At 39.9% G+C, this 19,774-nt stretch overlaps 1 protein-coding gene and 1 long non-coding RNA gene across 3 annotated transcripts in view; both read right to left on the bottom strand.

The window, feature by feature from the left end:
* On the bottom strand, positions 1,015–4,188 carry LOC109824615. 2 transcript variants are annotated; one of them, XR_002242699.1, is made up of 4 exons: positions 4,099–4,188; positions 3,605–3,689; positions 3,462–3,519; positions 1,015–1,227 (listed from the first exon to the last, which is right to left on the bottom strand). It is a non-coding gene; the product is annotated as an uncharacterized LOC109824615 (long non-coding RNA). The 2 variants fall into 2 exon arrangements; XR_002242700.1 differs by lacking the exon at positions 4,099–4,188 and adding an exon at positions 3,982–4,090.
* Positions 5,112–19,774, bottom strand: part of LOC109823323 — a 20,690-nt gene continuing 6,027 nt past the window's right edge. The window contains exons 2-4 of the mRNA XM_020389605.1: positions 18,083–18,237; positions 17,854–18,012; positions 5,112–5,181 (exon numbers count right to left, since the gene is read on the bottom strand). Coding sequence (XP_020245194.1) covers positions 5,147–5,181; positions 17,854–18,012; positions 18,083–18,237 — 349 coding nt within the window. The 3' untranslated portion in view covers positions 5,112–5,146. The remainder of the gene's footprint in view (positions 5,182–17,853; positions 18,013–18,082; positions 18,238–19,774) is intronic.

Here is a 19,774-nt window from a genome sequence, read left to right as displayed (position 1 = left end):
AAATTCTGTCTAGGTTGCTCCATTTCCCGTCTAGGTTGCTCCACCTAGACGGATTTCCGTCTAGTTTGTTTCGTCTAATCTGATTCCGTCTAGGTTAGGGCAAACTAGACGGAATTCTATCTAGGTTGATCAACCTAGACGGATATCAACCTAGACGGAATTAAGATAACCGTCTAGGTTGCAAACTAGACAAAATTTCATCTACAGTAGCAACCTAGACGGAATTTTCGTCTAGGTTGCTCCGCTACAGTATTTTTTTTTTTTTTTTTTGCAGAATCTACTTTGAGTGTATGTACACAATATTAAAAAAACCCAAGTCGACCTCAGATGCGTACGCACAATCCGCACTTGAAACGCGATATATATATATATATATAAAGAGAGAGAGAGAGAGAGGTAGGGACTTTTGCTTGGTATCGGGGTTGGGAGGTTTAGCTGTGCAAATAGGCAATCATTTCTTATCCTAAACTCTTTTATTTTTATGATTACAATATTCAATTACTAGTATTCTCATCCTAGAGTTGTGATAATTAGTTTGTAGATAGCTTTATTACATTGTTTTATCCATAATATTATATGAATATTTTTCGTTAATTAGTAGAAAAACGAGCAACCTAGACAAAAAATTCTGTCTAGGTTGCTCCATTTCCCGTCTAGGTTGCTCCACCTAGACGGATTTCCGTCTAGTTTGTTTCGTCTAATCTGATTCCGTCTAGGTTAGGGCAAACTAGACGGAATTCTATCTAGGTTGATCAACCTAGACGGATATCAACCTAGACGGAATTAAGATAACCGTCTAGGTTGCAAACTAGACAAAATTTCATCTACAGTAGCAACCTAGACGGAATTTTCGTCTAGGTTGCTCCGCTACAGTATTTTTTTTTTTTTTTTTTGCAGAATCTGCGTTGTACGCTATATAATATCCAACACCAAATCATGTTCATATCAAACACAATCTAATTATATTTCAATATCAAATACAATTATATTCAAATAATACATTCACCAAATTACTAGAGTGAAACATAAATTATTTACATAGACAATAACTAATTTTCACACGTCAAGGATTTATACAATGAAAGAGTTCGCAAATGCCATGAGAAAGGTAAATTTACAGATGTTAACAGAATTAGAGACAAAGCAGTATTATTCCCAATCATAATCAAAGAAACCGGCATCCTTCATTTCAGAGTAGTATACATTCTCCAGATGCATGCCCTCCTCCTGTATCAATACCAGATAAAAAAATCCACATAAGAAACAGAAAATCCAATAGAACAAACCAATGGAATATAAAACATAAGCAAACATAACCAGGAGAGAACAAAAGCTTCTCACAATTCACAAATTTTTGATGGTACTTCCAATGTTAAACACAAGTTCTACCTGATATTATATCTTGCTGGTACTTCCAATAAAAATCCATAATGAAACAGTTGAAGGATGATCATTACTGGTTATGTTATATTCATCTATGATTTTATTTTCATTACCCGGTGGATGCTCCTCAAAATATTTTATCAGTTCAAATGTTCAAGGACAATATGTCATGCAAGCTTAGTCTGCTCAATGATTCCTTAATTTTAAGAGACTTCAAAGAGAATTCATATGAATATGGGGGAGAACTGATAGATATACCTTGATATTTATCAATAGGTAACAAAGCAACCATCTATCTTAGACTAAAACCTTCACCATTTGGTACAACATTGAACAAACTATTGGGCTAACAGATTTGTGCAACGAAACACGTGACTCTCTCTCATACAATCAACACCATTTGAATAAGAATTATATTTCCAACAGCAGTATTGTAGGGTACATTACCCGAACTCATAATATTTATATTTTTGAGTCAAAACTCAGATGAATTTGTTCACAAATGAAAATTACCAAGACTTAAGACTCAAGGACTGAGCCGGACCAAGGATGGGCTCAGGGCATAGAAATGTGGAGAAACGGACCTGCCCTCACTCTATGACCGACGATTCCTCCAAACATTCACATAAAACAATCAAAAGGCAATGCTCAAAGTATTGGGCAGCATGAATTATCCCCACAAACTAGCAAAACTAAAGAAAAACTTCGACGATAATGATAATGACTTCCACCAAAGTATCCTATTAAGTGTCGGCCACCAATAGTACATAAAGTTTCTCAAACCCTTTTCATGTACAAAAGAGAACCAGGTTCATATACTTCCACCAAACTATCCTATTAATCAGATATGAACCATCCATTTTCTTTCCTTGGTTGAAGATTAATAATTAGATTGACCAGATTCATATACTTCACGATGCATACGCTTAATTATAGTGGATATGAAGAAGTGTAGATTTATGAGGCTTCTAACACGGTGGCTGTCTGCAGAAATGACAACAGAAGTAGGCCATGTTTGTTTCCCTTGCTGCTATGAACATCAGTTTTCGTTCTCTCTTTCCTTTTCTTATGTGAGAAATGAAGGAATATTTTCAGATAGGTTATAGCTATTATTAAGTTGTTGACTATAAGGAAAAGGGAAAACTGGATATCGTACAAGGCAAATGACATTAACATATTAGGCATGTTTATAACATAAAAAAGGTGTAGAAACCACTTAAGGTCTACTACGTGGATCAGTTTGTAAACAATTCAAGTTGTCCATCTTGATCTCCCTCTCCTTAAATGGAATTTATAAGCCATGAAATTTAGATTTTGTAAACCTTCTCAAGTGGTAAGATATATTCTTAAAAACCATCTCTTAATTGGATGATTTGTGTATATTTATATTTTGGATATGGAGGTTTGAATGAATAGCTTGGATTGTCCATAAAATGATTTGCTAATAGTTAATGGTCATCCTCCACATGCAAGTTACATGAGGTCTTCAGATTCCCTTTTTTATACTGAAGATAAGTAAAAAGAATGGTAAAAAGCTAGGCCCATAGAGAGGATTTAACCAATATGCGACCTCAAAGATACATGACAACAAGAATCTATACAACGTTGCCTTTAATTAACAATATGAGGGATGTATATTTAAAAAAACTTGACCTATAGATAAGAATCATATATAATATTGAACCTATAATAAACAAACCTGAGATATCTTCCATCCCAGTTGTACAAGTTTACATGCACAGTGGCAATGAAAATTAATACCATGGTAAAAAAAACCAAACTATAGGTTCAATTTACCAAATTATTGACTATATATTCAGTATAGTTAAAATTAGACGCAAACAGGTATGGGAAAGTGTAGAGAGAAAACTGCATGTAGAAAGAGTTTTCAGAAATTTTGCACGACAGAAGGAAACAAGAATATAAAACAACATTGTAGCCTAACAATTGCAATATGCCTAGTTAACAAAGAACATTGTGTGCTATTCTCAAGAACAATTACCCTAAAGAAAACCCCCGTCATCAGTATTAAGAAAACGCTATGGGAAATAAAGACAGATAATTCAAAGAGCAAATACCCTGCGTCTGAAGAGCTGAGGAGGCTCACGGTTTCTCCTGTTAGTGCGGGACCTCACCCTAACCACATTAGCATCCGTTAAGAAATTCTAGATGAAATGTACTCAACATGGAATCAAAAACAAAAATGGGAAATTGAAATTACCATCATAGACACAGGCCTCCTGCACATCCCTCACAGCAGCCTACTCCACAATGTTCCTCACGAGGAACCTCTTGATAGCCTTGTCCTAGAACATCAATCGAAAGCATAAAGAACAACAATTCAGCACGCTAGTCGAAAGCACCTCAACGTCATAAAGAACATTGTATGGTTTCTTAAATGGGAGATTTAAACCATAGAAAATAATAATATATCCAAAGTTTAGCAGTCTTAAATGTTACTGCAAGGTCTTAACCAGCTCTCAGTGCTTTAAGCTTAAAAGAACTCAAATTTGAACTGCTAATTCATATTAAAACGCAATTTCACTGCAATATCCAAATTCAATAGAATAAAAGCAAGATCTTTTCGGTAAAACCTACCTAGTAGAAATCAACATTGATGGTAAATTCTAGGGTTTAACTATAAATCAAAGTTCTCCACCAAAAATTTAAATATCCATCGCATCATAATCTAGGCCTTGATCTCATCTATTTCACCTTGGGGCAGCATTTTTTGCAGTTAGAGCATCGAATGAAGTTGACGTGTCCACGTTCGTGCCTGTTCCTTCCTCCATTCCTGCGCTTAAAAGTCTGCAAAGAAAAGTTACAGAAAACGATTAGGCCTAAATTGAATCAAATGAATGAGGAGAGAAGCTAGGGTTTCTATCACTCGCCATGGTGGCGAGATTTGCAGAAGCGATGAGGAGGAGCGGCATCAGGGTTGTTCGAATTGTGATTGGTTAGGGTTTTGTTCGGCTGTATAAAGGGAGGGAAGAGGTCGCCTTCTTGAGCCTCATCCGGAACCAGCACCTAGCCTTCGTCGGAGACTCGATGGTCCGCAACCAGCTCGAATCCCTCCTCTGCCTCCTCTCCACGGGAGATGTGGTTGTCGAGGTCGGCGTGGAGATGTGCGGGAAGTTTGAGCGGAGGACGATGAGAGGGAAAGGAGGAGATCGAACGAAGAGACGGCTGAATGAAGAATTCGGGATCTGAAGAGTTTTTGGGGGTTTTTACAGAGCGGTGAAATGAAAATGTAAGGGGGAACCGGTGGCGCCGGTCTCAAGACCAAAATATCGGACTCATTCGGCGCAGGTTGCCAACCCGGACGGAATTTTCCGGTAACTTAGACGGAACAATCTGGACGGAAATAATTCCGTCTAGATTACCTCAAACTAGACGGAATTATATTCCGTCTATATTGTTCCGTCTAGTTTGCTTGATTTTCTATTCTTTATGCATATTTTTTTAGCAAGTATTTATTGTAAAGTTGGAAGAACTTCCCATTTGTTTTTCTGTATGTTAATTCATGATCATGGTAAAGAACCACAAATTCAAAAAGTTAACACATCCCTCAACGGCAAAAGCTAAGAGTTAAACAGAAGGATGCACAATTACAAGAATTTCTTCACTTTTAATAGCCTAAGTAAAGTTTAATTGTTTGGTGAATAAGATAGAAGACAAGTTGTTGATGGACTGTTGGACGAGCTCATATGTTGTGGCCTCATCTAGCCAAAACGAAGTTACATAGCCGTTTCTTACAATCTCATCAATATGCGACTCTCCATACGCCGGACTCGCTACCTGAAAGGGAGGAAAACAATGAGCGTCAAACCGCTAGCGAGATCATCTCTATTGCCACCAGGGGGAAGGGTTAGGAGTATATAAGAAAATACTGTTAGTACGTATAGCTATAAAAATCATTCATATAACTCTAAATGGAGATTAGTATTTAGAAACCCACAACACAAGAATTAGTACGTCTAGCGAAATAATCCAAATAAGAAAATCCTCATATATATACCATGTCTCAAATTGTGGATCGCTAAATATCAATTCCAATCCTATGAATGAAAACAGTACATAAAGAAAAATACTCTAAACATCTACCAAAAAGTAAAAATAAGGCAACATGCCCTATTCAAATATATATTATATATAGAACTTGATATATGGATAACTACTAGGGGTGCATTTGGTTCTGACATGGCTCGGATATGATGCTTATCATATCCATATCTGCTTACACATTTCGGATACAGATACGGATACATGTATATCTCGGTAAGAAAAATTCATATCCATATCCGCTAAAATTGGATGCGGTTACAGAAATAGATGCGGATATATAAGCGGATATGGAAGCGGATATAAAATGAATATGTGAAAACTAGATAATATTTAGAAAAACATTGTTCATGTGATACAAAATAGGTCGTTAATATGTTCATTATAACTAAAAAACTAAGATTAGACATCTTGATTATCAAAATTAACCATAAATCCATAATTTAAGAATTGAAACTATCATAAGAATATGACTAATATGTATTCGGATATTTCAGATACGGATACAGATATTTCAGTACAAAACCATATCCATAATCATATTCTGTCTATTATAGATTTGAGTAACCATATCTGTATCCTAACGGATACGATTATGAATATTTCCTCGTATACAGATACGATTTAGCAGCCTAATAACTACACCAATTGAAAGGATGATGGAAAGTTAGAATGGAAAGAAGAAAGGACCGTAGCCTTCAACCCCAAACCAAATGCCAAAATCCGAACAAAAGCATAGAAAAATGCATATAAGAGTAAATTTAATAAACGTGCTGGTATTAAAAGATGTGCTTGCATTAAATAAACGTGCTTGTATTAAAAGTCAAGCTAGGACCAAATAAGTACGTTTTGACACGATTAAACTAGAGGAGACCATGGACATAGTCACATAGGGGTATTAAAAAAAACCCTATGCGGCTATGCCCATCGTCGCCGGGTCCGGCGGCGATAGGCATAGGGGTATTTTTTGGAAGTAATGGGAACACACGACCAGCTGGTTTCGAAATTACTTCCCTAGGCCACTGGGAATGAGAAATCACAATTTTTTTTTGGTAAATGAAAATTCTTTTATTCATCACCAAAATGAAGAATATATGTACATCAAGAATCTCAAATTGAGATATCAAAACAAAAGCTTTCAACTAATACTCAAGATATGTAGAGCTCTACTACACAACATATCCAAACCACCCAAAAAAGAGGAGCAAACTCTCTGTTTTTATACACTGTTGGCTGGAAGAATCAATAACTGCTGCTGCACCCATTTCTTGCTTTCAGTATCCATGTCACTGTTAATAATTGCAATCATCATATCCACTTTAATCAGTTTAACTAACTGATCAACTGTCCTTGGTTTTTGATTGAATAGTCTTCCATTGCGCTCCATCCATATGCTATAAATTGATGCTGTTAAAGCCAATCTTTTGATATTGTGTTTGAATCTTCCTCCCCGCAAACTGAAACTATACCAGTTTAACAACTGATTCCAATCACAGCTTCTCCACTTGAAACAAAGCCAGCCCATTATGTTATTCCAGACATCTTTAGAGAAATCACAATTATTAATTGGTGTTGAGGTAAATTTATAGACCACCACTTATTATACATGTCCAAATAAAGACCAAAGTTACTGTTTTGTAAACCGGACCCATATGCTTAAAACGCAAATTTTTTGGTCTAAATTAAGTTCCATTTTTTTTTTCGAAAAAAATTCTGTATTTATTACGCTACTGCATTTTGTAAGCGCCTCAATTTCTACATTGTAATACCCACTAACCTTACATATGGTTCAAAGTTAATACATGAAATTTTAATTTTTGTGAGAAACCCCAAAAGTTTAGGTGATATTATGAGATAAATAAAATTTAGGGGTTTTATGGGAGACACCCTCAAAAGTCCATGTGGCTTGTGATATAAACCTTATTAAAACCAAGAGGATGTCCTTCACTCAATTGTAGGCGTCTAAAAATACCTATAGGTGTCCGAATACCGCTCGAGACGAAGAGAAGATGATAAACGTCATTATCTAAGTCCAAATGGGATCATCCAAGGGCGTAAAGAAGCTAATGAGCACATGAATCAAGTTAGCAAAACATACAAGTCAACTAAATGACAAAAGACGCAAAACGGCGAAAACTACAACAAGTCCGAAAAGTCGGAAAACGCCAAAACACTCGAAAGAGGCTCGCACGGGCGAGTCACCCTAAGGTGATCCGCGCCCATGCGGCTGATGCGGGTCACCACGAGGTGACCTTCGTACGCGCGGGTCACTGATAATCATATTTTATTACAATTTTATACCCCTATTATCTATTTTTAATGAATAAATATACCACTAATACTTGTTTTTATCTTTAATTGTAGGTTTTTTTTTGGTAAATGAAAAATTTTATTCATTTTCCCAGTTTTTGAAATGAGAGCACATCAAAAACCAGAAAATATTCTGGCAAACAAGGAAGAAATAACCCAAAAACTCACTTACAACCTTTCAATTTTCTCTCTCAAATGATCTGGAATGTCTTCATGTAACACTTTCATAAGAACTGAAAGCTTCACCTACCTCACAAGTTGATCAGGACTTCGACATTTTTGCTGAAATATTCTTGAGTTCCTCTCCTTCCATATCCAGTATATTATTGCCGACAGCACCATTCTCTTCATCTTCTTCATGAATCCTAGCCCTCTCAAGCTGTTGCTAAACCAATTCATCACACGATCCCAATCACATGATCTCCATGCAAATCCTAGCCATTCCATCACTTCATTCCAGACAAACGCTGAGAATTGACACTCAAAGAAAAGGTGTTTTTTAGATTCAGGGCGATTTACAGAGCCTGTGCACAACACACACTGATTCTGGTTAGCATACAATATCCTCATGCGACACAGCCTATCCTTGGTCAATAGCCTCGATAGAATAGCAAGCCACATTATCAAGGAGTGCTTGGGATAGTGCAAGCCCCCCCAAACTGAATTCGACCAGCTTACAGTAGCTGAAGGATGGGAAATAGCATTGTATATAGATGTGATTTGAATATTACCATCTTTGAGACAGCTAGCAAGAACTCTATGTACATTCTCCATATTTCCAAATCTACTGATCACCAAATCCCTCACCTTTAGGAGTTGCCTCCACATCCAAGAGTCATTTTTCCTTGGTTGAATTTGCCAAATCCTCTGATTTTGTAAATAGTTCTCATGGACCCATTTAATCCATAATAAATCTTTTTTAGTATGTATCATCCATAGCAATTTAATACCTGCAGAGAAATTCCAAAACCTGGCAGTGAATAGACTCAATCCTCCAAATTTCTTATCCTTGCATACCTCTGTCTAGGAAAATAGATGAATTTTGTTCCCCATAAGAAAGCAGAACACATTTTATCAATCTTTTCCAAAACCTTGATCGGAAGGATATAGTTGCTTGTCCAATAGATTTGAATTCCCAGAATAACAGATTTTATGAGTTGGATTCTCCCCGCATATGACAAGTTTTTCCTGTTCTGCCAAGATTGGAATTGATCTGAGTCTTTAATTGTAGGTTAATGAAGAATAAAGCCCAAGATTTCTTCTCTCAACAAAAACTCATGAATTAAATGAAGAACACAAGCAAGAGCCAAAAAGCCCAAGCCCAGAATCAAGCCGAGTAGCCTGTAGAAACCGGAGAAAATAAAAAAACCAAATATGAAAAAAAATGTATTCAAGATAGTTGGCCGCAAAGAAACGACGATATATTTCAATCCGGAAGGTGGGATTTAACATATAATATATGAAAATCGCCTATCTCGAAGAGACAAAGCCATCCGTGAAGGCAGAAATTTGATAGGGCATATGCCGGCATCGATGCGGGCATCGATGCTAGACAGTTCTGTTACGAATTAATGGCTGATTTTTGATGTGCCGGCATCGATGCGGGCATCGATGCTAGACAGTTCTGTTACGAATTAATGGCTGATTTTTGATGGTTTTGAATAAGATTTCAGTCTAAGGGCTCATATTCACTAATGTTTACTATAAATAGGGGTAGAGAGTGAGGGGTTAGAGGTGTAGAAATTTTTATAACTCCTTTTGAAGAGGAGGGCTACTCTTAATTGAGAAGGCCTTCCAAATTTGTAACTTTTTGTTACAATTAATAAAAGAATTTTTTCACCACTTTAATTTTTTTTTTCTTCTCTTTGCTGGATGATGAAGATGAAGATGGAGATTAATTTGAAGGTTTGTTTTTCTTATTTCTCTTTTATTGCTTATTAGTTTAGATTTATTTTCATGCTTGTAATTAGATTTTATTTTCTTGTTTAAATATCCAAGAGGCTAGAACCCTCTTGCGTTAGATTTATTTCATGCTTATAGATTAGATTTATTTCATGCTTATATAGTAGATTTATTTTCTTGCATTTAATTCTTATAATTTATTTTGTAGTTTAGATTTTGCAATTTATTTTGTAGTTTGATTTTAATTTCTTATACTATTCACCTTGAGGCTAGAGCTCTCTTGGGTTTAGTTTTTCTTTTTATTTATTTTTATTTTCTTTGATTCGCCTTTAGGCTAGAACTGTAGACGTCAAAAAATGCTAATAGATATCCCAAACATAGAGAAGATCATCAGAAAATCACTTCATACTGTCTTTGGATAAAAGTCAAGACAGATATGAACTGTCTCGCCAGCGAGACAGTGTTGGCTGTCTCGCCAGCGAGACAGTGTTGAAATGGTCAAAACCACCTTAAATAACTCCCACCCACGTGTCCTTTAACTGCCAAGGGACGTGGAGAACATCGTGGGCGAGAATCACGTGAATAACTGCCAAAATAACGGAGTTTGAAACGTGGGAGAGCAGAGATTTGGGTTCTTTTCTTGCAACGCCTTGAAATTAAGCTTTGCCTTGATTTTAAGAAGAACGACTATCTTACTTTGATAAGATATCGTTTCAAGTTCTCACTTCGATAAACGAAGTCAGAATCAGTAAACCCCCTTCACGATCTGTGATTCGGTGGTCCACGAACCAAAGCGTTCCCGGCACAGGCAAAGTCCCACAAAAACAGGATTCGATAAACGACTTCTGTGTTAGTTTCTCATGAGTTGTAATTTTCTAATTTTTTCATTGTAATTCGTTGTAAACGACCGAAGTTCAATAGAATTATCAATGGAAGCAACTTTTGACGCAAACAAACTGGCGACCACAGTGGGAGCCAGCGGCCTCGCTGCCGAAGCTGTGGTGTCGCAACCGATCAAGATCGTTGTTAATGAAGAGATCGAATACGAGTTCGATCAGGCAAAGTTTGAGGAGTATTTGTCATCCTCATCTGTGAAATCTTCCTCGTCTCGCAAATATAGGAAGATCTCGTCTTCTAAGAAAACTTTCAAGTCTGCAATTCCAACGAAGGCCGCAGGCGAAGATTCTTGCCCGATCGTTGCTAAGGAATCTGCCTGCAACGTTTCTGCTCCAAGTGACTCCGTACCAATTAAGGAGTCATTGAATCATAGCTCGCCGGTGCTGATGAAGAGGGCTCGTCAGAGACAACGCCAGCGTCGTGGTCGTCAATTAGCTAAGGCCATGCAACAAACCGACGGGGTCCATTACTATACGGACCTAGAGTTGAGGAAACAGAAAATGACTCAGTTACCTCAACGGCAAAATAATCATATTTCTGCATAGCTTACGACGGAGGAGTGGACCCTCGTCAAAAGGGCTCGCTCAACCCTTAAGGAACGAATACAAAGGCGTCAGGCGAAGGCCGCCCGTGCTCGCGCTCTTCGTCAACAAGCACAAGGAATCAAGAAGGAGTTGTCGTAGAGTTTGGATGCCGAAGACGCCGCAAGCATCTGTTCCGGACCCGTCTACTGCATCATCAGTGAAACCCTGGGTTAGCCCAGATTTGTCTAAGTTTAAAGTGACAATGGCGGATCGCCTCGGTCCTTCGGTTGACGATCGAGGCAAAGCCCCAGTCAAAGAACAATCAGATCCTGTAAATAAACCCTTAGTGGTTTCATACGCAGGGGGTCGTAAACACCCTCCTATCAGAACTGCACCAGTCCAAAACGAGAGAATACCAGTTCACTCTCGTTTAGGACCTATGAAAACTCCACACCCTCATGGGGGTGTATTTAAAAATTTAACCTTGGATCGCTCAGTGGCGACAACTAGTCGTCCTGTGCATGTTAACAAGGTTCAGAAACCACAGATAGGTTGCTCAAATCACAATAGTGATGAGCTATGTTATCGGAAAAATAATTCAAGAAAAAGGATTGTCCGAGAAAACGAGTCTCATTACGCTTGCGAGAGACTCATTAAAGCAGTGCTGACAGAATGCGGATGCTCTAAAAATAATTCAACAAGAGTCTCCGTATTTCAAAGATTGTCCAATGAAGCGTCAAGACCCAAAATGAGACGTTTCAACAAGAAGAAACCTGTAATCTGACAAAATGAGTTCCCTGAGGTCACTATCAACATGACCAACAACGGAAAGCAACGGTCAGTTAACCACGACCCTGATTTCTCTCCGGGAGGGAGAGTTGAGCGGGGTCTTTCTCAGAGAATGTCGCGGTTACAAAGAAGAGCCAACCTACGTTGAGATTACAAGAGAATGCACGAGGGGTTATCTTCAGACGAAGAATTGTCAGACACTTGTTCTGCTATCGCTTCAGACGATACCGCATCCAGTGTTGGGCGAGTCAGAGAATCATTCGCAATTACGCCGGATCAACTAGCTAATATATTACAGGAAGCATTGGCTAAACAACGCGAAGAAATTAGAGCTGAATTCAAAACCGAGATGGAGTTGACTATGCAGCAGATGCGAGATTTGCAGGTTCAGCAACACCAACCGGAATCAAGCCAAAGAGCAGAATCCAGCCAGCATAATGAAGAAGATGAGACTATCTTTGACGATCCTCCTCCAGATAAAGACAACTCCGGAAGCGGTCCGACCAAATCATCCTCTCAACCTCCACAGATCTATTTGAAAAAGAGTGAAGAGGAGGACAAGAAGATGCATGATCTCGAGAACAAAGTCAACGCTCTGATGACGGCTCAAGAAGTGAAGAAAATGGGCATTCCATACCCGTGCCCGAGGGAGTGGGACCTGATTCCTTATCCCCAGAAATTTAATTTGATTAACTTTACTTCTTTTGATGGCAGGGGTTCACCAACTCAGCACTTGATCTATTTCAAGTCACATCTTGGCGTAATATCCAGAAATGAAGCCTTGATGGTCCGGTCATTCGTAGGAACCCTCCGTGGGCCTGCCTTCGATTGGTACCGACGCCTTAAGCCTGGGAGTATCACTAACTGGGAGGATATGGAAGAATTATTCCTCACTAATTTCTTCGACGACGACACAGAGGTCTCTATTGGCACGTTGTTGGACGAGAAGCAGAAGGATGGGGAGTCGGTTGATGTTTTTGTCAAACGATTCCGGGACAAAGCGGTGAACTGCAGAGATCCACTCACAGAGGAATTTATTCTGCAAACATGTCACAATAACTTGTCGCTGGATGTATTAGAGGTCATGGGAGTTGTGCCCTCTAAAACTTGGAAAGAGTTGAAAGTGAGAGGTGAACAGGCTGAACGCTTTCTCAAGAGAAAGAATTTGGAGAGAGGTCTGCCACCAGCTAATAACCAAAAACAAAACTTTAATCCTCGAGGCCGAGGAAGAGGGTCCACGGCAGCTGTCGATGCTCATCAAACATCACAACAATCGCAGCAACAACCGCAACAATCGTCTTTCCAACTGGCGCCAAAGCAAAATCAACAACCTCCGAGGCAACCCAAGACTTCGGAGCCCAGATTCCCGAAAGAATACTCTTTCAAAGATGATGAAGTTCCGGTCATCTTCAAATACTTGTTAGAGAACAACAAGATCAAGCTTCCACCGGTCACAAACCAAGAATAAGCAACGAAGATCAATGACCCAAAGTATTGTGCATATCACAGAAGGGTCCACCATCCCACTAAGGCGTGTTATGTCTTAAAAGACAAAATACAAACCTTAATCGATGTTGGCATCGTGACACCGAAGCCGAAAGAGAAGAAAGTAGGGGCGAATGCGGTGTCTATCAACTTCGGATCAGTTCCTTTATCCTGGTTTCAAGCCGAACCGGTATCAAAGGTTAAGATGCAAACCATCAACGATGATCCTCATGGACAGCGCCAAAAGGGGCTTGTATCTCACACAACCCCCAACAGTGAAATCCTTTGGGTTCATTCGGATTTGCTTAAAGATGAGCAATGGACGACATCCACGTCGAAGAAGAAAGTGAAAGGCAAAGGAAAAGAGAAAACTTGTTACGGAGCCTCGGCAATTCCTGAGAAAGATGATGAAGAAATCTCAGCTTTATCACTTTCTGAGGGGGAACAGGAAGTTTTCGCTCTAACCCAAATGCTACAACTTTGAAAGAGTTGGGGATAGTTACAACTCCTCCAGTAGCTGCTGAAAAGCCGCAACAACCGGCTAAGCAAAAAGAGAAAGAACCCCAACATAAAGAGGTCCAGGTTCCGAAGCAGTCTCGTTTCAACCGACCAATTGGACGAGATAAACCGGAAAGCTCAAACGCTCCCTACCGTTTTGACGTCATGGCTCAGTTAGCTAATATCCCAGCAAGGATCACGTTATACGAGTTATTACGTCTCTCAAAGGATACCAGAGAAGCTCTACAAGAAGCGTTAGCTGATTCTGAAGTATTCCTCACCCAAATTAAGCCAACTCCTGAAGAGCCAGAGTCGTCAGTTCAGCACTGTAACTTGGCAGCTACGAGATTCCCTTGCATAGCTTTTACCAAAGAAGATATGCAAGTTAAAAATTCGAAACATGATAGGCCTCTATATTTCACCGGATATATTGGCTCAAGCGTTGTCAACCGGATCCAAGTTGATCCGGGTTTCGCTGTTAGCATCATGCTACTTCGGTTGATGTACCACCTCGGAATCCCCGCCAACAAACTAGCCTCCACAGGAACCATTATCTACGGGTTTAACACAAGCGGGTCAAGGCCGTTGGGGAAAATCTGAGTGAAGTGTCAACTTGGAGACCTGAAATCTGAAGTCACCTGCTATGTGATTGATGCAGAGACTTCCTATAACTTACTGTTGGGTCGCCCATGGATTCACAGTAATCTTATAGTTCCCTCCACCCTCCATCAGTGTTTGAAATATGTTGACACTAATGAGGAGGTCAAGACGGTGGCCGCGGATAAGCAACCATTCAAGGGGTTAGAAAATTACTTTACTGACTCTCTTCTTTATGGTGCTGAGTCCGATACTGAACCATCGGCCCATGGCACGGACAGCAGAGAAGAAGCCGATACCGAAGCCGGGCTCGATTATAGTGAAGGTCTTGTACTAAATGACATTGAACCTCTTGTAATCGATCTTGATGGTGATGAATCGTCGGACGAAAGTTGTAACTGGCAACTTGCCGATAAAATAATAAATGATAAGTTAGAGTACTCGTCTTATCTTGATGATGTAATGCAAAAATTGTATGACGACCCTAGTCTACATATGCCACTTCGTTCATCTTGTACGACGACGAAACACCTCCAAACTTCATTCGGAACAACTGTAATACTACCTGCGAAGACAGGGGTCGAAAAAGAGATAGTCTTTGGAAAAGGGGAACCATCCCCTACTCCAGATCTTTTCTTGGACATTAATTCGGACGAAGAAAAACCCGGGCGACATTTCTCTCGGTATAGTTCACAAGCGAATGGTTATATGACAAAGCAAGGTTATGACCTCTCGCTCGGTGAAGGTCTTTATTTTGGTCAAGGCGTCAGGGTTCCATCCCGTCCCGCCTATGTACCAAAAGGAAGACCAGATAATTATTATAGTCATAACAGGGGTCTAGGTTATGCTTCATCATCTGATGACGAATACGGCCAACAGATTATTAGCCAACTAATAAATAAGAGTGGACATTCATCCGATGCTTCAACTTGGGATTCTGACGTGAGCGTTGGGGAAAGGTTCAAAACTCTCATGTCAAACATGGCAACGGTTGATCCTTCCACAACAGAAGAAGACGATCAATTGCCCACTTGGGAAGATCCTTGGACACATTACATGAATATCCAATACGGTGATCGATTTGAGCAAAGAGAACCTCCTACAGAGGATAAAGTAGTCCAAATTGATATGGGTGACGAAGCTAACCCAAAGCCTATATTTATCAGCGGTGATCTTCCAACGGATCAAAAAGAGGAACTAATCGCCCTCATTCGAGAATATATCGACGTATTCGCTTGGAATTATGAAGATATGCCGGGACTAGATCCAGAGGTAGCAATGCACAGCCTTAATATTAAACCGGATGTTAAACCCGTCAAACAACAACAGAGACGGTTTCGTCCACAAATTATGGAGGTAATAGAAACTGAAGTCAAGAAACTAATTGATTCGGGTTTTGTCAGAGAAGAACAACATCCTGAATGGTTGGCCAATATTGTTCCAGTTCTTAAAAAGAACGGAAAGATCAGAATCTGCATTGACTTTAGAGATCTAAACACCGCATGTCCTAAAGACGACTTCCCCTTACCGATCACGGACGTCATCATTGACAACACTTGTGGGTTCGAGAGAATGTCATTTATGGATGGATTTTCGGGTATAATCAGATTAAGATGCATCCAGACGATGAAAAGCATACATCATTCAGAACACCCCTTAGCGTCTTCTGTTACACTGTCATGCCTTTTGGTTTGAAGAACGCTGGTGCCACATACCAACGTGCGATGACGAAGATATTTCAAGAACACCTTCGGAAGACCGTCGAATGCTATGTTGATGACCTGGTTGTTAAGAGCCGTGATAAAAACGATCACGTTAACGATCTGAAGACGATGTTCAAACTTATGAGGACTCATCAGTTAAAGACGAACCCAACTAAGTCTTTCCTTGGAATGTCCAGCGGTAAATTTCTTGGATTCGTCGTCACCACAAAAGGTATTCATATCGATCCTAATAAAGTAAAGGCGATACATGAATTACAACCACCGAGGAATCTTAAAGAACTCAGAGGGTTATAAGGTCGATTGGCATATATCCGTCGGTTTATATCAAATCTGTCTGGAAAATGTCAACTAATCTCTAAACTCGCAAAGAAAGGCGTGTCGTTCGTTTGGGATGAAGCATGCCAAAAGGCGTTCGAAGATATTAAGAAATATCTGGCGAATCCACCTATTCTCGTTGCACCAAAATCGAGCAGACTGTTTTTGATTTATGTCAAAGCGACGAGCCATTCGTTAAGTGCATTACTCACACAAGACGACGATAACGGTCACGAACAAGCTGTGTATTATCTGATTCGTACACTGGTTGGAGCTGAATCTCGTTATCTAATGATCGAGAAAGAATGCCTCGCCTTGGTATTCACGATTCAGAAAATACGACATTATTTGGTTGGACAGACAATCTATGTCATTTCCAACATAAATCTCATCTGAGTATTCATGACCCAACCGGCCTCTATGAATTGGCATCTAGCCAGGTGGGCTCTACTTCTATCGCAATATGATTTGTACTTCAAACAACAAAAATCAGTTAAAGGAAGAGCTATTTGCGATCTTTTAGCGGAAAATCCTACAAAAGATGTAGTTGAGTTGTACGACAACCTGTCGGACGAAACTCACGAAGTTAATACCACCTCACATTAACAAGTGTGGTAATTATACTTCGACGGGGCTTCCCGAGCAACCAATGTGGCGAGCGCACCCGGATGTTCTAAAATCTCCTCAGGAGTGGGGGTCGTTTTAGTTTCCCCAGGAAAGCATGTCTTACCTAGAGCATACTCGTTGACCAAACCATGCTCTAATAACGTAGCCGAGTACAATGCATTGATAATTGGACTCAATTTTACCATTTGGAGATTCTCAACTGGTAGTTAATCAAATACGAGGAGAGTATGAAGTCAGAAATCGAGACCTGATTCCATACCACCAGGTGGCCATCGAGATGGCAAGCTCATTTGAAGAATTTTTCATCGAGTACGTTCCACGTCTCCAAAACGCGTATGCAGACGCATTGGCGGCGTTGTCGGTATCCTTGGCTCAACCTCCCGAGACAGAACAATTGATTACAGTGAGGACTCACCAGCTTATTGTTCCAATCTACGATTCAAATGCTAAAGAAGCATACTCAACAGGAGTCGAACCCGAAGTTCGAGATTAGCGTTTTCCCATTATCGACTACGTCCTACATGGTATATTGCCTGAAGATGTAAGAGAAAGGGAATCGATTCGGCGAAGAGCGCCGAGGTTTTACTACAACGCCACAGCGCAAACGTTTTACTACAAGTCATTAGAGGAGGCACACGGTCCAACTCATTCATTTCTCGGATTTCTCTTCCAAAGGGGGAAAGACCAGTACCTGTGTCTGTAGCCGATGGATTCTCTTCCAAAGGGGGAAAGACCAGTACCTGTGTCTGTAGCCGATGGATCAATGTCAGGAGTTGGTGGAGCACCAGCTGGTCCTTCTTTCAGAGCATCCTGCATTTGTTGGACGAAGTTGGTCTCCTCAGTCTCCATACCTCCGGGAGAAGCAGCATCAGCTGGCAATTCTCCTTCTTCTCGACTCCCTATAGAAGTTTGAGCGGGAAATAAGTTTGAGCATTAAGAAGTGTGAGAGCGATAAAGACAAATAGTTACCTTGTTCTTCTGAAGAAGCGCTACGGGCAGACGTTTCCTCTAAAGCGGGGAGACGAACATGTGACTTAGAAGCGGCTTTCTTTCGTCTTTTTAGGGGACGTGACTCGTCTTGAACCCCGGATCCTTCATGGTGATATTTAGTGCGCAGTTCAACTCTGGGAGAAACTTGAGTTTGAGCTTGAGTGGAAGATTGAGATCTTTGCCTACGAGCAAGAGGCACTGTATCCTCTTCATCCTCTTCGTCTCCGCTGAGTGTTAGACCCTAGAGGGGGGGGGGATAGGTCATGACGACTCTCTCTCGTTTCCTCTAAAGCGGGGAGACGAACATGTGACTTAGAAGCGGCTTTCTTTCGTCTTTTTAGGGGACGTGACTCGTCTTGAACCCCGGATCCTTCATGGTGATATTTAGTGCGCAGTTCAACTCTGGGAGAAACTTGAGTTTGAGCTTGAGTGGAAGATTGAGATCTTTGCCTACGAGCAAGAGGCACTGTATCCTCTTCATCCTCTTCGTCTCCGCTGAGTGTTAGACCCTAGAGGGGGGGGGGGTGATTAGGGTCTTATGCTAATCTAATCTGATTAAATGCCAATTAAAATTAATTAATAAATTATTCTTGCAAGAGAGATCTACAATATGTTACATGCAAGAATAAGCAATATGAACAAAGGTAAATATCCTAGCAAAGAGATATACTATGAGATATACGCAAGGATATATAAACTAATACAAGAGTAAACAAGATGAATGATATAGTGGATGAAGTAAACAATGAGAGAAAGGCTATAAAGATGAACAAATATAAGTGCTAAGCCAAACTCAAACAAGCAATATGATCACGGAGTTCGGACCTTCCGTCCTACGTCTCCGCTCCCCACTCCCGGGGAGAAATCCACTATCACAACCGGGTTTTCTACGTTCACCCGAACAACGTTTACACCTCACACTCGGTTTTCTAGCTAACCGAAAACTTTACAATCAACACTCTTGCAATCCCACTCTACACACCCACTAAGTGTTGAACTAGACGTGTCTCCCTCAAGTGCTCGGATACAACCTCTCCCTAGGTTCGTCAACCGACGCCACTCCTCTTGGGATGATCCCCCTGGGGACGATCCCCGACTCTCGTCACACACTTCTCTCTTGGTGTACAAGTGTATTACAAAGTGAATCTCACAATAAGCACAATATAACAAATGATTGTTCTCTCTAACAAGGTGAGAACTCAATTAGGCTCAACTCAATGTCACACAATCCCACAACCCAATTATATAATGTATGCAAATACAATAAGCTCAATGGTTGTGTGTGTAAACAAAGAGTAAATCAAATCAAACTAAACTCAAATAAATTCTAGCTTAATAAAATGATAATCAAACAATTATATATAAATGTAAAGCTAGATTGAGTTTAGAAACACTTCTCTAAAGATGACAAGAGAGAGAGAGGGAGAAGAGTTGAATGCCCAAACACCAAAGAATGATCTCCTCAAGCTCTTGTGAAAGTTTCTTCATAAACAAACTCTTGAAACAAACTTAAAAACCCTTAAACAAACTTAAAAACCCTTAAACAAACTTGTAAAACTCTTTTTAAAACTATCTTAAACATCCATAAGAAACAATGAAAGTTGAGGGCTTTTTATAGCCTCTTAACCCAGCCACAAACTCCCAAAAACCGAAAATATCAAAAACTAGCCG

This window comes from Asparagus officinalis, chromosome 9 (genome assembly GCF_001876935.1).
Source record: "Asparagus officinalis chromosome 9, Aspof.V1, whole genome shotgun sequence".
Classification (NCBI taxonomy): Eukaryota; Viridiplantae; Streptophyta; class Magnoliopsida; order Asparagales; family Asparagaceae; genus Asparagus; species Asparagus officinalis.
Note: the sequence above shows the minus strand (reverse complement) of the source record. Positions and strands in the feature narration are given on the sequence as shown.